This window comes from Rhodnius prolixus, unplaced genomic scaffold (genome assembly GCF_049639745.1).
Source record: "Rhodnius prolixus isolate KJV_2025 unplaced genomic scaffold, Rpr scaffold_10, whole genome shotgun sequence".
In the NCBI taxonomy this organism is placed as follows: domain Eukaryota; kingdom Metazoa; phylum Arthropoda; class Insecta; order Hemiptera; family Reduviidae; genus Rhodnius; species Rhodnius prolixus.
The window spans coordinates 10,133,218-10,159,448 of NW_027411615.1; the positions used below are offsets into that span (position 1 = coordinate 10,133,218).

General features: G+C 34.3%; 1 protein-coding gene and 2 long non-coding RNA genes across 5 annotated transcripts in view; 2 read left to right on the forward strand and 1 right to left on the reverse strand.

The window, feature by feature from the left end:
* Positions 1-26,231, forward strand: part of Csgalnact (Chondroitin sulfate N-acetylgalactosaminyltransferase) — a 409,289-nt gene that overhangs the window by 68,413 nt on the left and 314,645 nt on the right. For both annotated transcript variants that reach the window (XM_074133944.1, XM_074133945.1), the window contains exon 2: positions 17,462-17,547. In XM_074133944.1, the coding sequence (XP_073990045.1) occupies positions 17,537-17,547 (11 nt within the window). In that variant the 5' untranslated portion in view covers positions 17,462-17,536. The remainder of the gene's footprint in view (positions 1-17,461; positions 17,548-26,231) is intronic.
* The window catches only part of LOC141457254 (uncharacterized), a 306,694-nt gene that overhangs the window by 36,336 nt on the left and 244,127 nt on the right, over positions 1-26,231 (reverse strand). The gene's annotated exons all lie outside the window — the stretch shown is intronic.
* Positions 178-11,234, forward strand: LOC141456788 (uncharacterized). Its single transcript, XR_012459995.1, has 4 exons — positions 178-281; positions 1,784-1,977; positions 4,711-4,801; positions 6,440-11,234. It is a non-coding gene; the product is annotated as an uncharacterized lncRNA (long non-coding RNA).

The following is a 26,231-nucleotide window of genomic DNA, read 5'->3' on the forward strand; positions in this document are numbered from 1 at the left end:
AAAGGAAATTTAACAGTAAAATGAACTTAAAACAAACTTGGGATTATAAGAAAAGTTTTACGAAAAAGTAAAAAGTGCTAATAATATCATGAAGTTGATTGTGATAGATTATTACTACATGTTTGCAATGATTAAAAATTAAAATAATAACTAAATATAAATTAGAATAAAAAATACAAATTATATCACCTGTTTTGGTTTCCAAAATTTATTAAAATTTCATGAAAAAATAAAAAGTAAAATTGTTTCCCTTCTTTTTGGTTACCGGAATTAAATTTGAGGTAATTAAACTTCGACAGATTAGAAGGCAATGTAGTTATTTAAACGGTAGGATAGTTGTAAAAGGGTTGATCGCAAACAACTGCGGCTCGTTGAAAAACACCCAACTTTTACAATTTTTTTCTTTAATTTAGCTATTGTTGAAAAAAATAAAAAATTTTATATCCTTTTATTGAAATTTACACCTGTAATATAGCGAACCTTGCAAAGATACACCAGGCACACCCATCGCATTAATTAAGAAGCAATACTGTAGTTACTTTACTTATTATTTTTACTTATTTATTATTACTTATTATTTAATAAATATTAAGATATTTAAATTTCAACATTAAGATATTTTTCATAAAACTATTGTTACACAATGTAAAATTACTTAAATAAATGTTTGTTTTTTTTTATTTATCCTTTTAATGTAATTGACACCTGTTCCTCAGGGTACAATAGGTAAATGCGATAAATGTATATGAATAGCGTGGCAGACGTGAATGACGGTCATCCAGTGATGGCCGCCATTAGTCACCCAGTTGCTCACGGGGCCAACGGCGCCTCAGCCGTCTTCGAGGATTGGAGGGTAGCGTAGTTGAAGAAAAGTTTGCAGCTAAAGGGTTGGGATGAAATGAGAGTTTTTGATGAAAAATGTTTTATCGGATTTTGGCAAGTTCGGAGATGAGTGGAATTTTGGAGATCTGTATGTATTGTGTGATTGCTAACATAGAATGGAGCGTCTACTATGCGGCGGAGTGTTTTGGATTGAAGTGTTTGCAGTCTATTGATGTTTGATTTTTTTAGCTTTTCCGTAAAGAACGAGTCCGTAAGCCCATATTGGTGTGAGAAGAGCTGTATAGAGTCATCGTTTGTTCTGTAGTGAGAGTTTTGAGCGTTTGTCGAGTAGTCTGGCTAGAAGTTTGTATCGTTTGTTTAGTTCGGTACGTTTAAGTCACGTATGGGAGTTCCAGGTAAGTCTCTTGTCTAGGTACATTCCAAGGTACCGCACATGGTCGGCTGGTGGGATAGGTGTGTGATGTAAGAAGACAGGTGGCGGAGTTCGTCGTTTGAGTGTGAAGACTATGTTTTAGACTTAGTTGGAAAATCAATTTTAAAGAACAAACTTTATTGCATTTATGTTTGAAACTTTAGAATTATTATTATACTTTCTTTAGCCCCTAGGCAACCAATTTAACATAGGATTTCCTGAAGCTGAGAAGGGGAGATAACCGACGAAAACAGGGTGTATGGTCTATAAGGGTTACTAAGGTGTCTTGTGCTATGTGTGCTACAAACTATTTTGAGATTATGTTTTAAGTGCTTCTTTTTCTTTGTTTTTTTTGTTTTTTGTTTTTTTTGTTCAATCCAACATGTCAAAACGTCTTTATTATGTTTCTCATAGTTTAGAAATTGCAATAGTCTGTTTTCTGTATATATAAAATCAAATAACTCTTACCTGTAGACATTTATAATCATTTAGTGTCACTAAAAGTTGTTTATTTCTATGTTCATAAAGAATATGGTAAAGAAATAAATCATGGTAAAAACAATATATTCTCGGCGAATAAAATGGTTAGATACGAAGTTATATGTTAAAGTTGGATACTGAGAAATATGATTGGACAGACGTATGTCAGAAGTAAAGGTTGAAAAGACTTAAGGAAAGAGCTTAAAAACAAGGCCTTGCAGAAAAGAGAAAAGTCCAACATGGTAAGAGCACTGAGATTCATATTTCAAGACTTCTTCTACACCGAGCACGTGACCAGAATCATTACGCTTCTTCTTTGTCTAACATACCACGTTCTCTATTCTTTTTAAAACCCTTTTCTTTCATAAAAAAAACCCGTAAAAATGCTTCACCAGAATGATATACGGAAAAATTGGATTATTTAGTTCCTATCAAGAAAGATATTGATTAATATTAATGTGAGAAATAGTTTAATTTCAAGCAATCACCATCAAATTATTGTTTAATCTTATTTATACTTTTTATTGTGATTTTTTTACCGAAACCTTCTGAAAAATTAGGAAATATTTGAATAGATTTTAATAAAAGGAGTAGTTTGGTATTAATGTTCTAATATTTTTTGTTGTTTATTTAAAACATTTAATTAAATTTAATTAAAAATTTAATTATCTTCGAAGATAAAATATGGAAAATAACATTGTTGAATTGATGTAAAAATTATAAAAATTTCCTTGCCAAATTAATATTCAAGTTATTTATTGCGCCACGAGAAGAGCTACTACCTGATGCAGGAGAAGTTATCTTAGTAATCACAAGCAATATATAGCTAACAAGTTTTTAGAATATCGAATTACTGAGGCAAGTATGTGTCCAATAGGGTGTGCTAAAGTTAAGCTAAACGAGTCATCATACAACTTCAGATAGGTTTTTGCCCCATACACACTTGTGCAGCAAATAACCTACCAACAAATCCTCCTCTACCATCTTTTTACCTCGGAAAAAGGGACGACTAAATTGAAATTCATGTGGATCCAATTAAAGGAATTTGTCAATTCCTTCTACTAAAATCACTTCTCTCCTAACTTATTGGTAGTAAAATTTTCTCTACAGATTTTCGTATCTAATAAACAGCTTCTCCCGGTTCTATCAACCTTAAGATCTTTTTTTATTGCGTTTTTCCTAAGCAGTTTATCGGCTCAGAGATTGGACATCGGTTGAATGAACAAAAAATTAAATCAAATTGTCTTATAAATATTTGTTAACATATATATTATAAATCTTACACGTCAAATAGACAAGGGAGAATTTGAATACTAGCTGCCTTAGAGTTTTTTTGCCTTTTTTTCCGCTCAGTGAATTTCTTAACGTTTATAGTTTAGGCTAAATTATACACAATTCTGAAGAAATATTCAACCTTTTTGTAATTGGTTTATTTTTTAAAGTTTCGAATGTGTTGATGGAAAAACTTACCCCACAGAAGAGCTTAGCTCTACCTTAGACGTCTTTTATTACCTCTTTTGATAACCACCTCTATAAGAACCTGTTTAAAATCTTCGTAATAAGAGAGAAATGAAGGAGAGAACAACCATTTGTAAGCTAGTGTTGAGTTTCCGCTCGCAATTTTTCCACAATCGTCTGCACTTTTCTAACCAAGCAAAAGAGCGTTCAACAATCCATCTTTTTTGCAATACGACGAAAGTGTGTAACTCACTTCGCTTTATTACTTCAACAGTTGCACTAATGATAGCTTTTATTTGAGTTGCAAAATTTTCTCCAGTGTAGCCAGCTCTTTGCTTCCTCCAGTGCTCCAACCTACTATTTTTGTTTTTACCCTCTTTCTAAACCGTTCGTCATCTTCTTCATCTTGCCTCTCAACTCCATAAAATTCAGCTAAGTTGTCAAGATTTTTTCCTGTTGCAAATTTTAGTACATTGCCTTTTGCTGCTTCATTTATTCTTTGTCGTAGTAACAATTCTCGCCACGCTGCTATCTCTAAAATCTTTATTGCTGGATCACTTTCTACTAATGCTGTAAAACTTTCATCCCTACGTACTAACTCTTCTTTCATCTGAGACAAAATTTCTTCATAACTTAATTTCTCAATAATGTTAGGCTTCAAACGCTTATAAGGACATATGGGAATTTATTCAAAATTCGGGGCATATAATAAATAAAAGAGCACTAGAAAGCTTAATTAAGTCTGGAGCATGTGATAGTGTGCATCAAAACAGAAAGCAGCTATATGAGTCAATAAGCTGGAACCTATAGAAAAGGGCTTGAGTTTATGCAAATTGCCGGCAAAACCGGTACGCCAGAGATAAACTCTAAGGGTGAAAGTATTCGAATGTCACTCCATCGATTCCTGGTGCTCCATTACTCTTCTTTGTTAGCTTGTAGGCTTCTTCTAGTGTCTCCATCTTGCAGACATGCACGTAGATTCCCCCAGGGCGAAAAATTCCTTAAATTGACCGTTTGAACAGAAGCCGTACTTTTTTTTTTCAAGGATATAAACAAAGTCCCTCTCCGTGAGAGAACAATTAGATTAAAACTGTATGAACGCAATGACAGTATAAGGTTTGATTGTAAAAAAAACTTTGATAATTTCGAGCAAAGGCTAGACTTAGGTGAGTTGAGGAAAGAAAAGATAAGATTAAGGAAGTCAGTGGGAGTAGATACAACGACTAGCCAGCACCTTGTTAATCAGCACAACGATTCAGATCCAAACTAAGTGGAAGTAGAGTAAGGCTTGTTGGCCTAAAAACGGGAAACGTCAAAAACGTTGAACTAGTAGCCTAACGACCTTGTGAACTAAAGAGAATAGTAATTTATTTGATTGCAAGATCTAAGAACTAAAGTTTTTTTGGAAAAAATAATGTTTTTTTTTTTCGGAGATTCTTAAAAGTAATCTAATATTTGTCCATAATTGATCATTTTTGAAGTAATATTTTTCAATTTCTATTATTTATAATTTTCAGAGTTTTAATTCAATTCAAGAGAAATAAATTGAGAATCGATGTAATAAAGGAAAGCTCAGCCAACAAATTACAATATAAAATATGGAAATAAGTAAGGGTTCGAATGTAACATAATATATTATAAAAAAAAAACGAATAAATATTTGAAAACTTCTATTGGGAGATAAAAAGCTACATTTCATTTTATTTTCCCAAGCTAGGAGGAGTATAGAGTAGCTCTACAAAGCTACTGGTTGGCAATACATCAAATACGTTAGATAAGTCAATAAGTTAGTCGGGTATATTTGGCTTGCTGTGTCAGCTATGCTATGGCTACATACACTGTGTGAAACTAGTGACCGTTTTGGGAATGTGCTCACAACTCCATACCACTTGGTGGCATTCTGCCAGAAGTTTCATGATTTGACACAAACCTCTGCTGACATTCATCTATCACTTTCAAGATAAATTCACATCTTTCCAGAGTGGGTAAATGTATCCAAAACGATATAATGAAAAAAAAAATACAAAGATAAAATAGTAAATTATAATTAGCTAGATAGTTGCATCGTACAAGAGTAACATATTTTTTCTGCAACCATGTAGGGAAGTTCTCATTACTCAATTAAAATCAGCTGTGTAATGCCCAACTTCCCTCACTAGTGGGAGGAAATTCCCATTAGTGTCACTTTCCGCACAAGTGAGTGGAAAAACTTTATTGTGCTTCCTTGATATAAGAAGTTTTGTTATTAACATAAATATTTTCTGTAAAACTCTAATAAGCTTATTTAAATTTATTTTATTTAAATAATTAAAAAACGAATATTAAAAAATAAAATAAAAATTGAAAGGAATATAGAAATAAAAATAATACTTTAATAAATAATTAGATATTTTTAATTATAACAGTTAAAAAGGTTATAGTGTTACCTTATAGAAATTTAAAATGGATTCTAGTGATGCCTGTTTAGAAAACACTCCTCCATCAATAAAAGAAACAGCAGAAAATGTAATAAGTAATGTAAATACGTAAGTAATGTAAATAATTGTAATATAACAATAAATGTTTATAATAAATAAATTACTTTTTGTAGACTGTAAAAATGAAATTTTTAATTTTATTAGTTAATAAATGGTTGCAGAAAAAATATAATATTTAACTCTAGTGTAAAGTATTTTCCTCACACTCGGCAATTTGCACTTGCACTCGCATCGCTTCGCTCGCTCGTGCGTGCAAACCCTGCCTCGCGTGAGGAAAAGTACTACTTTCCACACTTGTTAAATAAATAACTATATTATTAACTTCAGGAATTCCTCCTGCGGATCAATAGTTATTTTTATTTATTGAATTTTCAATGTGAAATTGATTTTTCATTATTTTTACTTGCTGTTACCGCTGGTAAAAACAAGAATTGCCAACTTGTCGATTTTTGAGTCTTCACGATAGTATTTATTTTTTTTTAAACGACCCTCAATAAGACAATGTGTGCTTTAGTTGTTATTCTCACTCTTACCTCCCTGTTTCCTCTCTCTGCCAATGTGTTATCAGTTAACAGTTTGTACTCATCAGATTCTAAAACTGAAAATCACGGGACGTCCATATTCTTACATTTCATGTGTTACCAGAGATAGGCAGCACAATGGCTATTTAACCATCCAATCATAATTCACATATTTGGATATTTCAATATGTTTGGAAATAGTCTTGATCAAAAATTGTCTCTATTCACCAAGTAATGTTATGTTTCAGAAGACTAGTCCCATCATCAACCGTCCAGATTCCATTTAAATTATATAAAGAAATGTTTGAATTTATCCATCGCTGTAGCAATACATTTGTCAAGATAATTATAGAAAATAATCTATTTTAATTCAGTGTGCTTTGTAAATGAGACGAAGCTTGGAAAGTTTAAGAAAAAATAAATAAACATTCCAAATAAATGCCAAAACTATGATTTGTTCATACATTTAGAAATGGCCGCCAATAAATAAATTCATAAGCTGGGCAGCAAAATAATAAGCTGACTAATAGAGTATGTGGAGAACTGCAACATCTGAATAGATAGCGCTTTAAAAAAACAAATGAGGAAGAAATTGCAGTTCATTGTGTTGCCATCTGTCGCATATTAAATGAACTATGACATATTTTAAGAAAAGATGGTTGGATAGAAATGAATTTCTGTTTTATTTGGAATGGAATAGATTCAGTTAATTTTTGGCGTGAAGTAGGAATCTAACGATTGAATTTAATTAAAAAATTCCATTTTTTAATTCTTACCATAATTTTAATTATTTTTTTTCCATCTTAAAGAATAAATTATTTTTTCCATCCAATTTTTACTATTGAAATGAAATTTTTACTATTGGAGCTCTTACTGCTTGAAATAAAAGAATGTTTTTATTTTCAAAATAGAATTTCATTTTTCTTGTTTTACAGTTACTAATTTAGAGCACTCTGAAATTGCAACATAACCCAAAAAATAATAGCAGTGAGGTAAGAAAACCCATAATGCAATTATACTACAGTGAGACATATTCCAAGTGTATCTACAATTATTTAACTTTTGTTTCATTATGAATATTTCTTTACACCTTAATTTTAAAATATTTTTTAGTAATAAACTTCCAATGAAATAAATAAACTAACGCTTCTAATTATGTAATGAGTAGAAAGTGCAATTTTAAAGACTGTTTTCCCTAAATGTGGATGTTTAGCTAAATGAAGAGGAATTTAGGAGGAATGTTAAGAGAAAATTTTTCGCTTCTGTGCCAGGCAAATGTTCTCTAATTACAAAATGGAATTTTACACTTGGTTTAAATTACGTGCTTGGAATGTTTCAAATGAGTGAAAATTTCTATATGCGACAAAAGATATTCTACAATATTACGTGCCAAGAAGAGATGTTTTAAGTTAATATTATCAAAATAATAAATATGAAAACGTAAGAAGCTGAAGCTAATTCGGAGAAAATCAACGGTTCGAATTGGCGAAGTTCCAACCAAAAAAACAGCCAAACTCTTCTTGCGATACAACTTCCTTACATCACCATAAAAAATAAGAAGCTCGTCAAAGATTATTCGAGCTCCCCCCCCCCAAAAAAAACCTTCCTATTGTTGCCAAGTTCTGGTTAGCAATGACTCGTCTTCAGAATACTCGACTTCGTCAGTCTACTCTCTAGTTTTGAAAGCCCTGATTGGTTATAATACCTTTTTTTCCAGACAATCCAATTACAATTTGGGCCGGTCGACTAGTCGCGCTCTATGAACGGGGTCTGCATCAATGTTTTGGAATTACTTTCTCATTCATTCTATTCATGGACCCTACTCATGAAAATCGTCCAAGTCAAAAGTACGTCTGTTTTCAAAATTAAATGATATCTTTGGTGCTGCTTTGATCAACATTTTGCTCCATTTGCTGTCCTGAATGAAAATTGATGAAAGATTTTTCTTTCGCTGGTATTCACATTAGAATAATTGGTTCTTCAAATACTTTTTTAATGTTACTTAGTCTGCAACATTTAAACTTAAAATAGACATAGTTGTGAAACAGTTTAGAGCCTTTTTCTAATCTGAACAGTGTGGATGAACAGTTTAATGTAACCCATCAATTTCAATTTTCTTATAGTTTGTAACTGTAGTAATAAAGAAAAACCGCTGTAATAAAGAGAAAATGCAGAATATTTATTTAAAAAATAAATAAAAATTCTTCCCTAGAGTTGTCTGTTTGTGAGAAGATGAAGGACATAACGCAACATACTTGCTGCTGACATTTCATACCGCCCACAACTAAACTGCCATTCTTCACTAGTTATTTTGCCGACCACTGGAAAATATCACCTACCAGTTTTATATTTTATTGCTTTAAATATTTACACACGTTTAAGTGACAATCAATGTCTATATTTAATTTGGATAACTTAAAAATACCCAGATTGAAAGAAATAATGGGGACTTCAGCATAATGGGATCATATTTGTGAGTAGGTTTTTTCTTTTTTTGCTTTATTATTAAAGAATATTTTAGTCTGCTAAAAAAGGTAGAAACTGTTCTTTCGTTTTGTATAACTACCTTAAATTTACACCAGAACTATCAACGCCAACTTTTAAAGGTTTCAACTTCCCTCTTACCACTTCTGGGAGACTACTGAAAGCAACTGTTTCTGATTTCAATTAATTGGAATAAGATTTAATTACAAGATCATCTCCAATCTTATTCTTCGTAATTCTAATTAAAAGTAATTACTCCTTTCTACTCCAAATTAAGGTTAATATGGCGTACGCATAGTCTTAAGTTCCATAGCATAACCTTCCTCATCATCCCAATCATAAACAACCCTCCTCACCGGTTAAAGCGGCGATGGCCATGTAACCTATTTCTTGATTCCTCCTTCAGTTTCTGTAGAGTGCCAGCCATGGCAAACTTCTATCCAGGTATGGTGGAGTGGCCGCTGGGTCAGCTTCTTTTATCCCTAATGTGATATATGTGCATATTTTGCTAGATATATAACATTAAAAGAAGAAAATAAATAGAAAAAAATTAGCATTATTTCTAATTGGCAACATTCCATCAATGTAGCAGTAAGTAATCTAAAGTAACCGCCTATTTTTTTCAGGCAGGGCTTAACTTTCAACTACCAATTCGGTATCGACGTTGGAAATAAGAAGTATTTGTAAGGCCTAACAAACAAAATGGCTATCTGAAGAAATATTTAATGAAAAATGGGATTTTTTTTATCTGAATATCAGAATTTTTTTATTTCAAGGAACTTTGGTGAAGAGTTTTAACACTTACAAATTACAATACTGTTAGGGTATCGAACCTTTAGTAAACATTCCAACAAAAATTGTAATATTGGAAGGCTTTTTAGTGCTTTTTGTTTCAATTTTTCAAAGTAATTAATTTATTTGTAAAATATTAAACAAAATCCTGAAGAGTTGATATGTGTTAAGAGGTGATGTAAAAAGTGGTTAACCAGGTGGTGGAGACTGTGGTTATTTTCTGAGGTAGGTTTTAGTAGAGAGCGCGACCTTAACATCTGGAACTCAAATGAAGAGTTGGATCTGAGTCAGAAGGTGAGGTCTGCTCAGTTTTGGATTGGCCTAACTCTGTAAAATCCTCGTTTCGCTACATGCTTTGCTTTCACCTCCAGCGACAAGAATGTGGGTCCAATTTTATGTCTTTCTAATTGTCCTTCTGCTCGCTACACATCTAGTTCTCTGTCATCATGTCACATGTAGTTCTAAGTCTTGTATAATAATAAAAATTATTTTAATAAATGTTTACGACGGTGTCGGGTATGCGGAAGGTGCTTTGAATGATTCTTGTTCGTTGGTCCAGAGACTTTTAGTTGTGCGAACCAATCGGATCCTGCTCCGATCATAGGATTGCCAAATAATCTCCTCGCTGCCCAAAAAAATTTACAATTGATTGTTTCCATCACTCGCAACCTGCGCCCTACCAGCTCACATTAATATTCTATAAACTGACTCAAATGTTGCAGAACAAAAGTTAACTCAACTGAAAGGTACTTCAATCTGCTCAGTCAATCTCAGTCACACCAGTCTCTCCAAACCTCTTCTGTAAAATCGACTGTCAACAAACTAGTTAAAACTTTATCTCGACAAACCACTTACTTGTACTTCACACGCAACTTAGACTGGAACTAAACAGACAAATTCCACATTCTTTCTGGTCTGCTTGGACAGACTTCAAAACTTTCACTTGAAAATCTCTATAACACTACTTAACCCTTAACTGGTATCATCAAAATCTCAACTTCAACTGGTATGGTCTGTTCAGCTTTGACCCGAAACTTTAAATGCACATTACTTTTAAAAGGTCATTGATATAAGTAAAGTCGATTTAGTTCTAGTTAGAAAATTTATTTAGCAAACGAAAATGATGAATGGTTAAATTTGTTTCATAAGATTAAGAAAAACAAAAAAAAAAAGTTAAAAAATGCAAAAGTTGCATTTTTTTCAAAGTTACAACAAAAAAAGAAGAACAAAAATAATATTTACTGAAAAACGTTATTTTCATAAAGTTCGATGTTCATTCCAAGAAAAGAAAAGTCCTAAAGAAAACAAAATTATTATTTTTCCATAATTCTGCTAGTACCGAATTATCATGATGCGAGTATAACCTACTTGTTTTGTTTTGGTTCAAAAAGCCACCGTTTTGTCGCCAGTAGAAACAAACAGTGAAGTTCCGACGGTAGTTTTTTTGTATTTGGAATTATATAAGAGGGGTTTTCTTTTTTATTTTTCTCATAATGCCCCAGAGTAAGACAAATTTAACTTTCCTAGTTCATGGACCAGCTTAACTGAACAGAACCAGTTATCAGCAATAATATTAATTATTATGTAATATTTACTATATAATATTTAATATTATAGAATAATATTAAAAAATAAAACAGAAAACAAACTCCAAAACATAAAAATAAAAAATATTAAGAAAAAAAGTTGTAACGTAAATGGTATTGTCGGTTCAAATTTGACCCAAAACCTATATTTTATTTACTTGCACTGCTCAAGATCGACTGATTTGTCTGGTCGATTGTTGGTGAGGATGAAAGAGGAGAATTCAGAGAAATGGGAGATGTTTATAGTTAATTCCTACAAAATGCCACACAAAAGAAAAACGCTCGGGTCAAATTTGACTCGACGATACCAGTTTAGGGTAAAAACCCTTTTGCACATAGGTTTAGGGTACAACTAAGCAATCCAACTTCTATATTCAATCTTTATAGCCAATAATACTTAAACTGAAAAATCCAAGTCAAACTCACTCATCGAAAAATCACCCACTTTGACCTCAAAGTTGGTAAAACTATTAATTAAAAGCAGTCTTACAAAATTTCATGAATTAAAAACCATTTCATCCTGATCATTCACTATACTCAAAATATTCTCCAGAAGACTGAAACACCGCTATATTCGCGGCCATATTTCTTCAAGAAAAACAACATCAACCAATAGATTGGTCTTAGTTACGTGGAGTTTTCTTCCACAGGAAGACACAAGACCCAAACTGGAGAGTAAAAGTTTTACGAAATAATTTAATTTTAAAAAATTGAAATAAACGTATTTATGGTTTTCTCTTTCTAAAAATCTATTGCACCAAAAAAAAATATAAATGTTTGAAAAGTTTAGAAAGCGAATGATGGCAGACAAAACTTCTGGGAAAGTCAATAACAAGGAAAAAGCCAAAGAATGAAAAATGAATATTACAAAGGATCAAATAACCAAGGACTTCATTTTTCCTCACTTTCATTTTCCGTTTATTCTCTCTTTTGTGTTGACATTTTCAATTAATAGCATAAAGGAGAGAAATTGAAAGTAATATTCTATAAAGCGCAAGGAATTTTAATAAGGCAACATTCTTTGTGCTTACTATTTTCATTAAATACTTGATTTTTTTTTTAAAAAATTTCAATGGTCACTAACGTTTCTAAGACAAAATCTGATGTAAGTACTCGTACCACATTCTTAAACTTCTAACTTATGAAATTACTTCAAATCCCGAATTCAAGAAAAATATTCAATTGTTAGAAACGTGACAATGGGATGGCACTTTCTTGGAGCTATTCCCTTCTCCTGGACAAATGGTTGAAGTAAAAGTGTTGAAAAAAAAATTATTATTGGAAGAAATGTGTTGTTATGATATAGTGTGACCCGAACGTTCAGTTACTCCAATTATAACTGCAATTAAAGCTGTTACAGCTGCACTTTAGTTGCTTAATAAATCAATTGTAAATTTATACACTGCTCCACAAAAAAAGTGGCGCACTTTAAAAATGCGTTATTTTTTTTCTCTGTAACTTTTTTGTCCTACATTTTATTTTAGTTAGCAAATATAAGAAGTATAAAGTTACGGGAGTGCTAAAATAAAATAAAAAATGATCTAAAAGAAATAAAAACCTTTAATTTAACAAAAAAGTACTTCTCGGCAAAAAATGAATTTGAAAAAAAGTATTTCTTCCGATTAAAAAAGGAGAAAAAGAATTTTAGTAACGTGTATTGCTCGCATTACTGCATCCAATCTCCTCGGCATACTCCTTATTAAATTTCTCACGAAATCTTATGTTAATTCCTGCCATATCTCCACCAGAGCACCTCGCAACTCTTCTAAGCTCCTGGGAGGATTATTTCTCCATCTTAATCGCCTACCCAGCTCATCCCAAAGATGTTCAATTGGATTTAAATCCGGGCTGCGTGCTGGCCACCTCAAAACACGAATGCTAGTATCCTGTAGATATTGAACAACACAGGCGGCAGTGTGTGGTCGGGCATTATCTTGCATAAAAATAAAATTTTCCCCAATAAATGGTGCATAGGGTATCACATATTGCTGCAAAATTTCCCTCACATACAAATCTGCATTCAAAATTGCCGTGTTGAACACGTGGAGCTCAGTCTAAGCCCCCAAAGAAATCCTAGCCCACACCATCACTGAACCACCTCCGAATGGTAGTCTACCAGAAATATTGCAAGGAGCGTTGCGCTCCCCAGGCCTTCGGTAAACTCGTCGCCTCCCATCAGGTGCGTAGAGAGCAAAACGGGGCTCGTCTGAAAAGAGAACGTTTCTCCAATCGTTCTCAGACCAGTTGCGGTGTACCCTAGCGAACTCTAGACGGGCTCTCCGATGGTCTACGGTGAGCAATGGTCCTGTGGCTTGCTTCCTAGGGCGTAAATTCATTTCAGCGAGCCTTCTTCGTACGGTTTCAGCACTGAATGAAACTCCACGAACAGTAAGCAGTGTTTGAGCAGTTTCAGAAGGAGTTGATGTACGAATTCTCAGAGTGTGAATTCTAATAAATCGGTCATCAAGTGCTTCTGTGGCTCTTGGTCGACCCGAACCTTGTCTGCGAGTGCAGAGGCCTGCCTCCCGGTAACGATGGATGGCTCTACGGACGGTGGTCTCAGTCAACCCTAACGTTCGTGCTGCGTACCGCTGACTCCGTCCATCCTCAACTAATGCAATAATACGGGCCACTTGCTCTGCAGTAATCGCCATTTTCTGAGAATTTGCAATGCTTTAAGCTTGAAAAAAGTTGAAACGCAACTGTAGAGGTCAATAAATTTATTTGAGGTAAAGTTCATGTTGTTGTTTACACAAAAAGACCGAAGGGGATTAAACGAGGAATTGCTTCTCTATTTACAAGAAACTTTGGGCCTTGATTCGATTAATTGTTCCCTGACAGTTTATGAAAATAATTAAAACTAATAATCTTTCCCCAAAATGTGATAAAACAAAAAATAAACGCTTTTTTAAAGTGCGCCACTTTTTTTGTGGAGCAGTTTATGTTTTTTAATTATGAAAACAAAGAAAAATCGCAAATTCTAAATGTTAGCGAACTTTCAGACTGTTGCTAATTAGGAATGGATAGAAATTTTAATGGGATTGATTTAGCTCAGCGAAGGATTATTATTTGATTAAATTAAATTAATTAATTAAAATTTAAATGATTAATTTAAAACTCAAGCCGAGATAAAAGTGTCTCTTTTATACGTCACAAAATAAAATAATTGGGAATTTTAGTCTATTTGTAACACATTAAAAAATTTCAGTTAGATAAATCAATCAAAGTAAACTTTGGTGTATTATTGTGACATAGTGAAAATTTCGATTGTAAACGGATATAATCAAAGGTACGAATTAATTGGATCCAATTTCTAAAATATTTTTCTATTTATCTAACACAATACAAGATGTTTTTGATCTCCCAAGATCCATGTCAGACGCATTTTTGTTCTGAGAGTAATATAATTTATTAAAAAGTGTGCACAAAGAAGATTGGTTATGTTTTAAAACTATGGTATAATCCACAGTCGTTGTTTTACATGTTAAGAAAACACTCTCAAGAGATTTTTGCTGCGAGAAACTTTTGAAAACGATTATTATAACCAATGTGTCATTAAAATGTGGTAGCAGGTCTGTGGCCAATCAAGATTCACATGATAGGGCGGTTAGAAAAAGAATTAATATCTTGTAAGTCTCATCACTTTTAAGACTTATTTAAGAAAGACTTAACTTATATTTTTACTTAAATAGTACCATAGTTTTACTAAAGTGATATTGTTTCTAATCAATTGTAAGGAGAGTTCACTTTTCTCTAGTTACAAAGCCGTTCATTTTAGTTTGATAAATAGAATTTATTACAAAAGATAGTAAAAGATCTAGGTTGCTCTACATTATTACATTATTATTGAAACGAAACAAGTTATAATGGCCTCGAAACATCTGTGTTAGCTCCGTAAAGCTACTTACATTAAAGTTAAAGTTCATTTAATAACATTATTTCAAAGTTCATCTTTCGCCCATTCACTTAAAGCTGGAGGTTACCTTGATTGTCTAACCATTTCGTATATCGAATTTACGGCTACAAAATTTTAAATTTAAATTTCTATTATATAAAAAAAGACATCTTCATTTTGTTATTGAAAATTCATGTTTACCTAAAACTGACCCAGGTTCAAAGTTCTGTCTTAGCTTGAACTTAAAACTTTATTTTATTTTTTTAAACCGATTTATAAAAGTTGCATTCAATGCACGATGAAGATTTTCATGAGGAACTCCATCTTACTGGAGTCCATCTTTCTTCTTCTCTTTGGAAGTTATAAAAGGAGACTCTTTCACTCTAGGACCATGGTAATAAAACCTTTTAGAGACTTAGGGCCAATACTAAAGGAGCGCACTCCTGACCTACACAATGTTCTACAAAAGTCTGTTCCTCACAAGATCATTTATGATGACAATAATATCATTGTACACAAATAATTTTACATACTCTGTAGATTTCGTAATGAATTAAATAAATGTTCGTACTGGGAAGATAGATATAAAGATCCCCTTCAAAATACTCTCCATTACAACTAATACATTTGTCCCACCGGTGCTTCCACTGTTCGAAACATTTTTTGTAGTCATCTTTAGAAATGGCTGACAGCTCCTTCTTCGTTTTTATCTTGACCTCTTCAATGTTGTCAAATCGGTGACCTTTCATGCCCTTTTTCATGCGTGGAAATAAGAAAAAGTCGCACGGAGCCAGGTCAGGCGAGTAAGGTGCGTGGGGCCAGCGGAACCATGCCATTTTTAGCCAAAAACTGTGTAACAGAGATGGCTGTGTGTGCAGGTGCATTGTCGTGGTGGAAGAACCAGTCTCCTGTTTGCCACAAATCGGGTCTTTTTTGGCGAACACTATTGCGCAATCTTTTCAAAACTTCCAAATACAAGGTTTGATTGGCGGTCTGATCTGGGGGGACAAACTCTGAATGGACTACGCCTTTGGCATCAAAAAAGCAAATCAGCATTGTTTTGATGTTTGACTTGACTTGACGACATTTTTTTGGTCGGGGTGAAGATGACGTCTTCCATTAGCTCGACTGTTGCTTTGTTTCTGTGTCATAACCATAGCACCATGACTCATCACCAGTAATGACCTTTGACAGAAAGTCTGGATCAGTTTCAAGCTGTTGTTTCAAAGCACGACATGTTTCAACTCGATGTTTTTTTTAGATTGTCAGTCAGAACTCGAGGAACAAACTTGGCAGCAACCCTTTTCATCCCCAAATCTTCCGTTAAAATTCGCTGAACCGAGCTCCAAGATAACCCACTACTCTCTGACAGTTGATCAATTGTCTGTCGACGTTCTGTGAACACCAGCTCTCGAATTTTTTCAACATTTTCGTCGATTCGGGCAGTTGATGGACGTCTAGAACGAGGTTTCTCATCAATCGACATGTCGCCATTTTTAAACCGAGTAAACCACTCGTATACTTGAGTTTTTCCCATAGCGTCATCTTTGTAAGCTGTTTTCAACATTAAAACACTTTCAGCAGCATTTTTGCCGAGTAGAAAACAAAATTTCAGAGCTGCACGTTGTTCACTAAAACTTGCCATCATAAAAAACGAAAAAAGAACAAAACAGCGCTGGTAAAAACAATCACTGCAGATGAACAGAACAAGCCAGGCAGACAACATAGGCAGGACTGAACTGGCAAGGAATTGCGCTACACACGTCTAGCGGCAGAAATGCGTACTACACAAGCTCCATGCACGGCAACGCAATTCCGGTTATTTTTGGGTACCCCCTCGTATATCACTTTATTAAAATAAAATGATTAAAAAACGATTTTACTTTTTTGTTTGCCAAGGAACTCTAGACTTATCTCGCTTGGGAGGGAATTTTCTTCATTTGTCGATCATAACTTGTTTTGAAAATTTAGCAAACGATTGAAATGATGAACACCCACATGCTGTTGTACTGTTTAGGAAGAAAACTTTACTATAGTGTTCAAATCAGACCAATTGCGTAATAGTAATTAATGAGAATCACGTATTAACCAAAAATGAGAAAGTTGAAAAAAAAATCAATTTCACAATAAGTGGGCTTCTTTTGAAAGTTTTCCTTTATACCTTTTCGCCAACCTCAGAGCGAGTTAGCATTTAGTAAAAATTCTTTGAAGAAATCTTTGAAAACTGAGGTTAGAGATAAGTCGGATAATAACCCTAGATTTCTTTAATCTTTTATTGCTCATAAAAAAGGTTATGTCTTTCACAAAAATTGATAATTTTAAGTGATCTAAAATTTAGAAGATAAAGATCTGCAATTTAAAAAGAAGCTCACTCTTTTTTAGAGTTGAAATTTTTTCATTGAATATAAATTCGAACTCAATTAAATTATGCATTATACTTTTTAACATTTTGTTATTATTTCATTTTAAGTTTTTTATTTATTTATTTAAGTCTTATTTTATTCTTTTCACAGGTGACCTTTTACGGTAGAAAGGAGTGTACAGAAGATGGGGCCCGGAGATTGGTGGAATCGTTTTGCTTTCTATGAATGGAGTTAAGGTTAGTACACAGATTGTCATCTTTATCTGAACATTTTGTTGTTATTGAACGTTCTCGCGCCCCTTTTATTTAAGCATTATAGTGTTTTAGATAAATCTAATTGCTATAAAAAAAATTGGTTTAAATGCTACAGTGAAAATGGTTTATATAATAACTTTTAAAACGTAGCTCTCTTTTTTATCTAGGCAAGAAAAGTCTGCTGTATACAATAGCAAGGGTTTATCTTGCCTTATTTTCTTGAAAATTGAAATTTCTAAGTTAAAAAAAGATAGTTCCTCCAATATTATTCAAGTTTACAATAATGAAATGATCTATTAAAGAAAGCGTGGCGTCACAGCTCCCTCAGATCGCACTTAAATCAATAATCCCTAAGGAAAAGTTTTAGGCGCATGTGATAAGTCCAATACAATTGAAACTCTTTGGCCACTACACAATACACAAAATTTGTAAAAGTCCGTTGTTTACAGTCTTACAATCACCTTAAAGGCCAAAATTTTCAACCAAAATTTTGGTTAGACATTATACAAATTGACAGATATGCGAATGCATATTGCATGTGAAAAGATGCATTTTTCGTTCGCCACCATTAGCAGTGAATGGATGAGAGCTGTAGCCAACTTCTGAACTCACTTAAGGGAAAAATAACCATGTCAGACGATAAAATATAACCACTTTGTCATAAAGTCTGGAGCAAAATAATAAGAAATCTGTCTGACCGGAACCATCGTTTGAGTAAGAGGTGTTAGTTTTACCGAAAACATCATACTACACACGTAGTAGAGCAACGAATTGCCGTCAAATTTCATATGAAACTTGGTAAAACCGCTACTGAAACTTATCATTTATTAAAAGAAGTTTATGGCGATGAATGTTAATCACGTGCGCGAGTTTTTGAGTTGTTCAAGCGTTTCCAAGATGGCCGAGAAGACTTCGGAGATGATGACCGCCCAGGTCGCCCTTCCACGTCCAAAACGTATGAAAATATCGATTATAATTAACTAACATCACTACCGCGAGGTGCTTGCTCAACTCTGTGAAAGAGTAAAGAAAAAACGAGCCGATTTGTAGAAGAACAAGTCATGGGTTCTCCATCAAGACAACGCGCCAGCTCACACTGCATTGTCTGTCAAGACGTTTCTAGCCAAGTACAACATCCCAGTTTTAGGCCGTCCGCCTTATTCGCCTGATCTGGCCCCATGTGACGTTTATCTGTTCCCCAAAGTCAAATCTGCATTAAAAGGAACACGATTTCAGTCCTTTGAAGCTGTGAAAGGAAAAACGGCACGCGTCATGCAGAAGCTCACAGAAAAAGACAACCAGCACTGTTTCGAACAATGGTAAATTCGCATGGAGCGTTGTAGGGATAGGGGAGAGGTGTATATTGAAGGAGATAATAACCAAATATGTGTAAATTTAAAATAAAATGTTTTACAGCAATAGTCTCGTTATTTAATAGCCATATCTCGTATTATTAAAATTATTCGTCAAGTATAGTATCGAAAATGATATTTGGCTATTTAGAATGAATTTGAATAATAATTTGGGGGAGTTTTTTCGTTGTCCTAAAAGTAGTGATGTTCACAGTCCATACTTATATACCATACTTGTTTCGGCGATATATTAGGAAGGCTTTTGAGCCGTCAAAAATGCTGATACGATACTGACACTACGAGAGTTATACCAACTTTCCGTTAGGCCGACCGCATAATTCCAGCTTCCTATGTATCAAAAGAAAACTAAAAGCCACGTGTATACAATTAGTATACCAAGGTTTTCTGGAAAATTTCGTTTAAGCCGCCTTCGAGAAGACTCTAAAACAAAAACTGTCAGTGAATTCCATTTCCCAATTGTTTCATGGAAGCACATAAAGTGGAGGGCGAAAAGCTGGCCCAGTTTTGATTTTTGGTTTTAGAGGTATTTACTTTACAAACAAATATAAACACACACACTTGCACATAATTCATCATGTACTGAAACCAGTTTTTGAGGCCCTCAGCGACCGGATATTCCCGAAGAGCTCAAAAACTTTTCACGATGGTAATGTATTTTCTTATTTGCAGTACTTGAAAAATAAAAAAAAATGGAAAACGTTAGATCTGAATATTATTACGGTTCGTTGCTTTGAATTTCCAAATCCTCTTACCTAATGAAGTAGATGGCGGCAACTCTGGTTAATTAGAAATCTAGAAGCTCATTAGTTGCCACACGACCTGTCAGCAAAGCGATCTTTTATGGTTGACATTCTCAGTTTAATTAATAATGTTTAATGAATAACTATTCTGACTACAAAACTTCGAGTACACTAAATCTGTTTGAAGAATTTCTTATTAATCGGATTAAAATCTCTACCGAGAGAAACAAGCAATAAGAAGCATTTGAATTATAAGACACATTTCCAGTTTGAAAAGTAAGATGCAATTAGAAATTGAAGCGAAGTTTTGGAAATCAACAATTCATTGGGCAAAAATAGCGCGAACTAAGGATGGGAATCAGAGATTCAATTGAAAAATGTTATATATTTATATACGGAATTTAAACTTTTAATTGAAATAGCAAAAATGCTTATTAACCAGTTGTCCAAATTGTTATAAACTGCTAACGTTTGATAACAGTCTTCAAAATATAATTAAGTTTATAACTGGCTCTAACAAAAAGAGAATTTCGTTTTAAACCTTCTTTTCATGTTTGCCTAGCATTCGACTTTATTATTTTATTTTTTAAAAGTTTTTAAGTATTTTCTTTTAAATATTAATGAATTATGTAAGCTGTCCAATTACAACTCCGTTTGTAATGCCCAAAGAGTTACATATATCGTGTGTAAAATTTAATAAAATAAATAATAAAAATTTAAGAGTACACTTAGTATAGAATAGCAATGCGGAATGTGACCTATGCCCAACGGCACCGCAGCCACAAGGACTTATTGTGCCTTTCCCTTTGGATCTAGTAGAAGAAACCTCTCCTACTAAAGAGGTTGAGGACTTTCCCTACTAGTTCTTTTTGCGCTACTATCTCCTTTGGTCTCAATTCCAAAGGATTCATAGCGCAACCACTCAATTGCAACAAATGTGGCCATTTCCTCCTTTTCCTGACACAATCTGCCCAACGGTTCCGAGGTAATAAGCCCCTCCTTGTACAGATGCTTCCTGAACCTACTGTGCCCCGTTGAATAGGCCTGTAATCAGAGTAATCTAATTTCTGACTAAAGCACAGAATCACTTTGGCTCTTTGTTTACACAGCCAAGGCCATCAGACTCTGACAGTGTTTGACCCCAGGACACAAAACCCAGTTCTTTTCATGCTTTTTAGAGATCCAATCTCTGAGAGTCGCACGAACTGCACCCTTGGTGATTTCCAAGACAGGTTTCGGGCCAATGAAAGGTACGTATGTTAGCTCCGCTCCTGGCCAGTCGTTCCGGGGACTTTTTACATTCCCAAACCAGGGAAGAGATAGTTCTGAAAGAAGTGAGAGCCTTCAGAGCAGCTTGGGTGTACGAAAAGAAAAGTACACTTAAGGAATGAATATATCGTTTTTCTCTATTGGTGCCTTGTCCAACTTAAGAGTAGTTTAAATCATAGCAATTCCATAATACGAGATGTGGCTACTAAATAACGAGAATGATGCTGCTACAGAAGAACTATGCATGCGCCAAATCCTAACGGCCGACAGCTGTGCAGCGTAAAGCCTTCTCTTTCGATTGCAGCCTCTCACGTGTTTGTAGAGAAATCTGTGTGACCGGAACCGTCGTTTGTGTAAGAGGTGTTAGTTTCGTTTTGCCGAAAACATGATACTACACACGTAGTAGAGCAACGAATTGCCGTCAAATTTCACATGAAACTTGGTAAAACCGCTACTGAAACTTATCATTTATTAAAAGAAGTTTATGGCGATGAATGTTAATCACGTGCGCGAGTTTTTGAGTTGTTCAAGCGTTTCCAAGATGGCCGAGAAGACTTCGGAGATGATGACCGCCCAGGTCGCCCTTCCACGTCCAAAACGTCTGAAAATATCGATTATAATTAATCAACATTACTACTGTGAGGTGCTTGCTCAACTCCGTGAAAGATTAAGAAAAAAAAACGACCCGATTTTTAGAAGAACAAGTCATGAGTTCCCCATCAAAACAACGCGCCAGCTCAAACTGCATTGTCTGTCAAGATGTTTTTAGCCAAGTAAAACAACCCAGCCCCATGTGACTTCTATCTGTTCCCCAAAGTCAAATCTGCATTAAAAGGAATACGATTTCAGTCCGTTGAAGCTGTGAAAGAAAAAGCGGCACGCGTCATGCAGGAGCTGACAGAAAAAGACTTCCAGCACTGTTTCGAACAATGGTAAATTTGCAAGGAGCGTTGTAGAGATAGGGGAGGGGTGTATATTGATAACTAAATATGTATAAATTTAAAATAAAATGTTTTACAGCAATAGTCTTGTTATTTAATAATCTTTTTAGTGCACTGACGCACAGTGACAGTGTTCTCTCGTTACAGACAACACTGTCCATCACCGGACAGTGAGCTGTAAGAAACTCCTAGGAAGAGAAAATCTAAGGGTCAGCAGCTGGATTCGAACCCGGGACCTCCGCGTGGGAGTCCAGTATGCTAACCACATAGCTAATCCCTTCCCTGACTAAAATGTTGATCCTAATTTAATGTGGTTGATTTCTAGACAAGTATATAAAAAACATTTTTAATACTGAAAACTTTTTCTGTTAGTTATCCCCAAATACACCATTTTAGAATGTAAAATGAAAAGCGTAAATGCTCAAGATATAACAGCGAAGTCTTATAAAGGCATTTGATTTTATTTTCTTTCTATAAATAAGTGTATACGTATAAATACATAGACTTGGTTCAAATAAATATGACACTACAGGAAGAGGCATAGAACCATTATGTGGTGTACATAAAGGTAGGGATGGTACAAAAAAAAGAAGACAATTTTGTGGGTTTTATCAATAAAAACATCCGGCAAGCTATTGGATTCGAAGGAAGCCATGGGGCAGGAAATATTGTCTAAATGGTGAGGAAGGTGACGAGTTAAGAGAGGATCTTCTATTTTCTTCCTTTCTCCTGAAGAGAAAACGAGAAAGAAATAAATAAAAGAAAAATCTGATTTTACGTTCAAACAAGTTTGCGTTGAATCAAAATATCGCAGTCATTTATCAAAAATTAATGTTTCCTTATTTTTTCATTTAAATAACTTTTACTGTTCAATTATTTTGGTACGTGTTACTTTAAATTTTAAGTACCAAAAATTAAGAATTGTTAATGATGTTAGAGTTACAGCAAAAAATGTACTTTTAACAATACAAAAGATTAGCTCTGTTGGCCGGTGTTAATTGATTTCAGCGTAACCGTTGATGTTCATAAATCACAATCACCTTTCAAATCTATTGGGCTAATCATTTCATCCTGATTTTTTGTTTTTTCCTGGTAGGCGCCACGTTAGCCAAGCAGATAGAGACGAGACCTGCGAAGCTAATATTGCATTGTGGTTCTGGGTTCGATTCCCGGTCTTAGGCATTGGATTTTTATTTAATAGTTGATTGGGAAATCAACTAAAATATCACAGCTATTTGTAAATGCCTAACTTGTTTGTATTTGCTAACAGTATGGTGAATTACGATAAATCAATTAAATTGGAGGGTTTCACAACTTAGTTCTGTTACTTGGCAAATCATAAGCAAACATATTTTACTAACAGCAAAAAGTTTTACCCTTTATATAATTATGGTTACCGAAAATTTTCATTTTGTATCCGATAAAGTATTTACTTTCCTAATGTTTATTTAATTTAACTTGCTTATAAACGTTTAACTTATCCAGAAAAAGAGTATTTTCCTAGTTTGACATCAATTTTCGGCAGATGGATAGTCAAAGCTCTGTATGCTATGGTATTTTTTGTTTTATCCTGGTAGGCGCCACGGTAGCCTAGCGGTTAGAGGCGAAACCTGCGAAGCTAATATGTTCGAGGGCCGTTTGAAAAGTCCGTGCAAAGTCAGAGAGATAGCACCACTGGCGCGTATCGAGGTTATGTTTAGTTAGTAGCATCTCTTGGAAGAACACACACCAAGTTTCAGCCAGATCGGTCTATTTCTTTGTGTTTGGCATTCGTTTGAATCGAGGAAGTCGAGTGATTTTCAAAAAATGGACGAAAAAGAATTTCGTGTGTTGATTAAACACTACTTTATGAAAGGCAAAACGCCTCAGGAGGCTAAAGAGAAGCTTGATAAACATTATGGTGACTCTGCACCTTCGATTAGAACAGTTTATAAGTGGTTTCAAAATTTTCGGAGTGGCCATATGGGCACAAGTGACGCTGAACGTTCTGGACGCCCTGTTGAGGTTACTACTCCAGAAATCATTGATAAAATCCATGATATGGTGATGGATGACAGAAGAGTGAAGGTGCGTGAGATTGCTAGTGCTGTGGGCATCTCGAATGAACGGGTACATAATATTTTGCATCAACATTTGGACATGACAAAGCTATCCGCAAGATGGGTGCCGCGATTGCTCACGCTTGACCAAAAACGAAATCGTGTGAAGTGTTACAAGGACGGTTTGCAGCTGTTCCAGAAGAATCCGCAGGACTTTAAGCGTCGTTTCGTCACTGTGGATGAAAAATGGATACATCACTACACTCCTGAGACCAAAGAACAATCTAAACAATGGGTTACCAAGGGGGAATCTGCGCCAAAAAAAGGCGAAGACCGTTCCTTCGGCCGGAAAGATTATGGCGACTGTCTTTTGGGATTCGCAAGGAATAATCCTCATCGACTATCTGGAAAAGGGTAAAACTATTACAGGTGCATATTATTCATCGTTATTGGACCGTTTGAAAACCGAGCTGCAAGAAAAACGCCCACGATTGGCCCACAAAAAAGTACTTTTCCATCACGACAACGCACCAGCTCACACCTCAGCAGTTGTGGTCGCAAAATTAATGGAAATAGGGTTCCAACTCGTTTCACATCCCCCCTATTCTCCAGACTTGGCTCCCTCGGACTACTATTTGTTCCCCAATATGAAGAAATGGCTGGCGGGAAAAAGATTTTATTCAAACGAGGAGGTGATTGCAGAAACGAATGGCTATTTTTCAGACTTGGACAAATCCTATTATTCGGAAGGGATCAACAAACTAGAGCAGCGTTGGACGAAGTGTATAAGCCTAAAAGGAGACTATGTTGAAAAATAAAAAAGGTTTACCCCAAAAAATTAAGTAGTTTTTATTTTTGCACGGACTTTTCAAACGACCCTCGTATTGTGGTTCTGGGTTCGATTCCCGGTCATTAGGCCTTGGATTTTATTTAACGGTTAATAAAAGAAATTCACAGTAAAGTATGTTTGCTAGTCGCCTCCGTGTACGTCACCTAATTGGTAGTTGGACCTTAAGCACCCCGCCTGAAAAAATAGGCGATTACTTTACTTTACTTTTTATCCTTGTATGTGTATTTAAAATAAAGTATATCATTATTATTATTATTAATATTAATAACAAAACACCCTTTAAAATTATTTTGGCCAGAAATAGATGGTACTTTGAGTAAACTTTGAGCTCCAACTCAATGGCGCAATTCTTAATGTGCAGGAAATTTTGCCACGAGTAAAAGTCTCACTAATAAACATGGTACTAAGTAAATATTTCATTCACGTAAACGCTTGGAAAAGTACACGAACATGTGAAAACCTGCAGAACTTACCTTTAAACTTGATAGAATACAAAGTTTATACCACCGATAAAATATCTAACGCAGTTCATTTAGTAATGTATTAATGCTTGTTTATACATTCCTAAAACTGATTCATGATATAATATAATACATTTAATCCATAAACCATGTTAGATATTAAACCAATATATATATATATGTATGTATATATATCTGTATAATGTAGATAATACCAAGTTTAGATAATATAATCTCAGGTTAAAGACAGATTGCCAGTGCCACCTTGAGATAAACTAGGAAGTAGTTAGCGGTAGTCGGAACTGGTGTACACATTACCATTCATGTAAACCATAATTAACATAAGTTGAGAACATCTTGCTATCTCACTCTCTACATCGTGTATATATATATATATATATATATCGTATATATTGTATGTGATAATGCTTTGAACGTGCTCTTCTATCTTGGTACTCTGTCTAGCTTGCTGTATCATTATTTATGATACATAACCATAATTTATACAACCATTTATGATATAGTAACCAAGACAGTTGTGATTCAAATATCATTCATGCACGTTTTTTTATAATATTGTAATTAACTGATTTATAGAATATCTAACTTAATATAAAATGTGTTAGCAGATTGTTTTCAATTTCATTTATTCAACAGGATATGCTAAACGACATATAATGAAAGGATAAATGAAGGCGGCAGTTTCTCTTATCATTGATCAGCATATAATGCATCATATTATGTAGAAGAAGAAGCATTTAGGTTGTTGGGGACTAAGTGGGAGCTAAATGCTTCAAAACTAGATGCATTTATTGCTGTGCTATATGCCCGCGGCGCAAATGAGGTAAAAAATTTGGATGTCTCATATTTGTGGAAAAAAAATTGGGGACCCGCGTATTTTTTCAAAATAAAACAATTTTATACGATTTGATAAGAAGAGCGAAAGAAGTCAGCGTTTAAAAAACAATAAATTCGCTATGATATCTACAAATA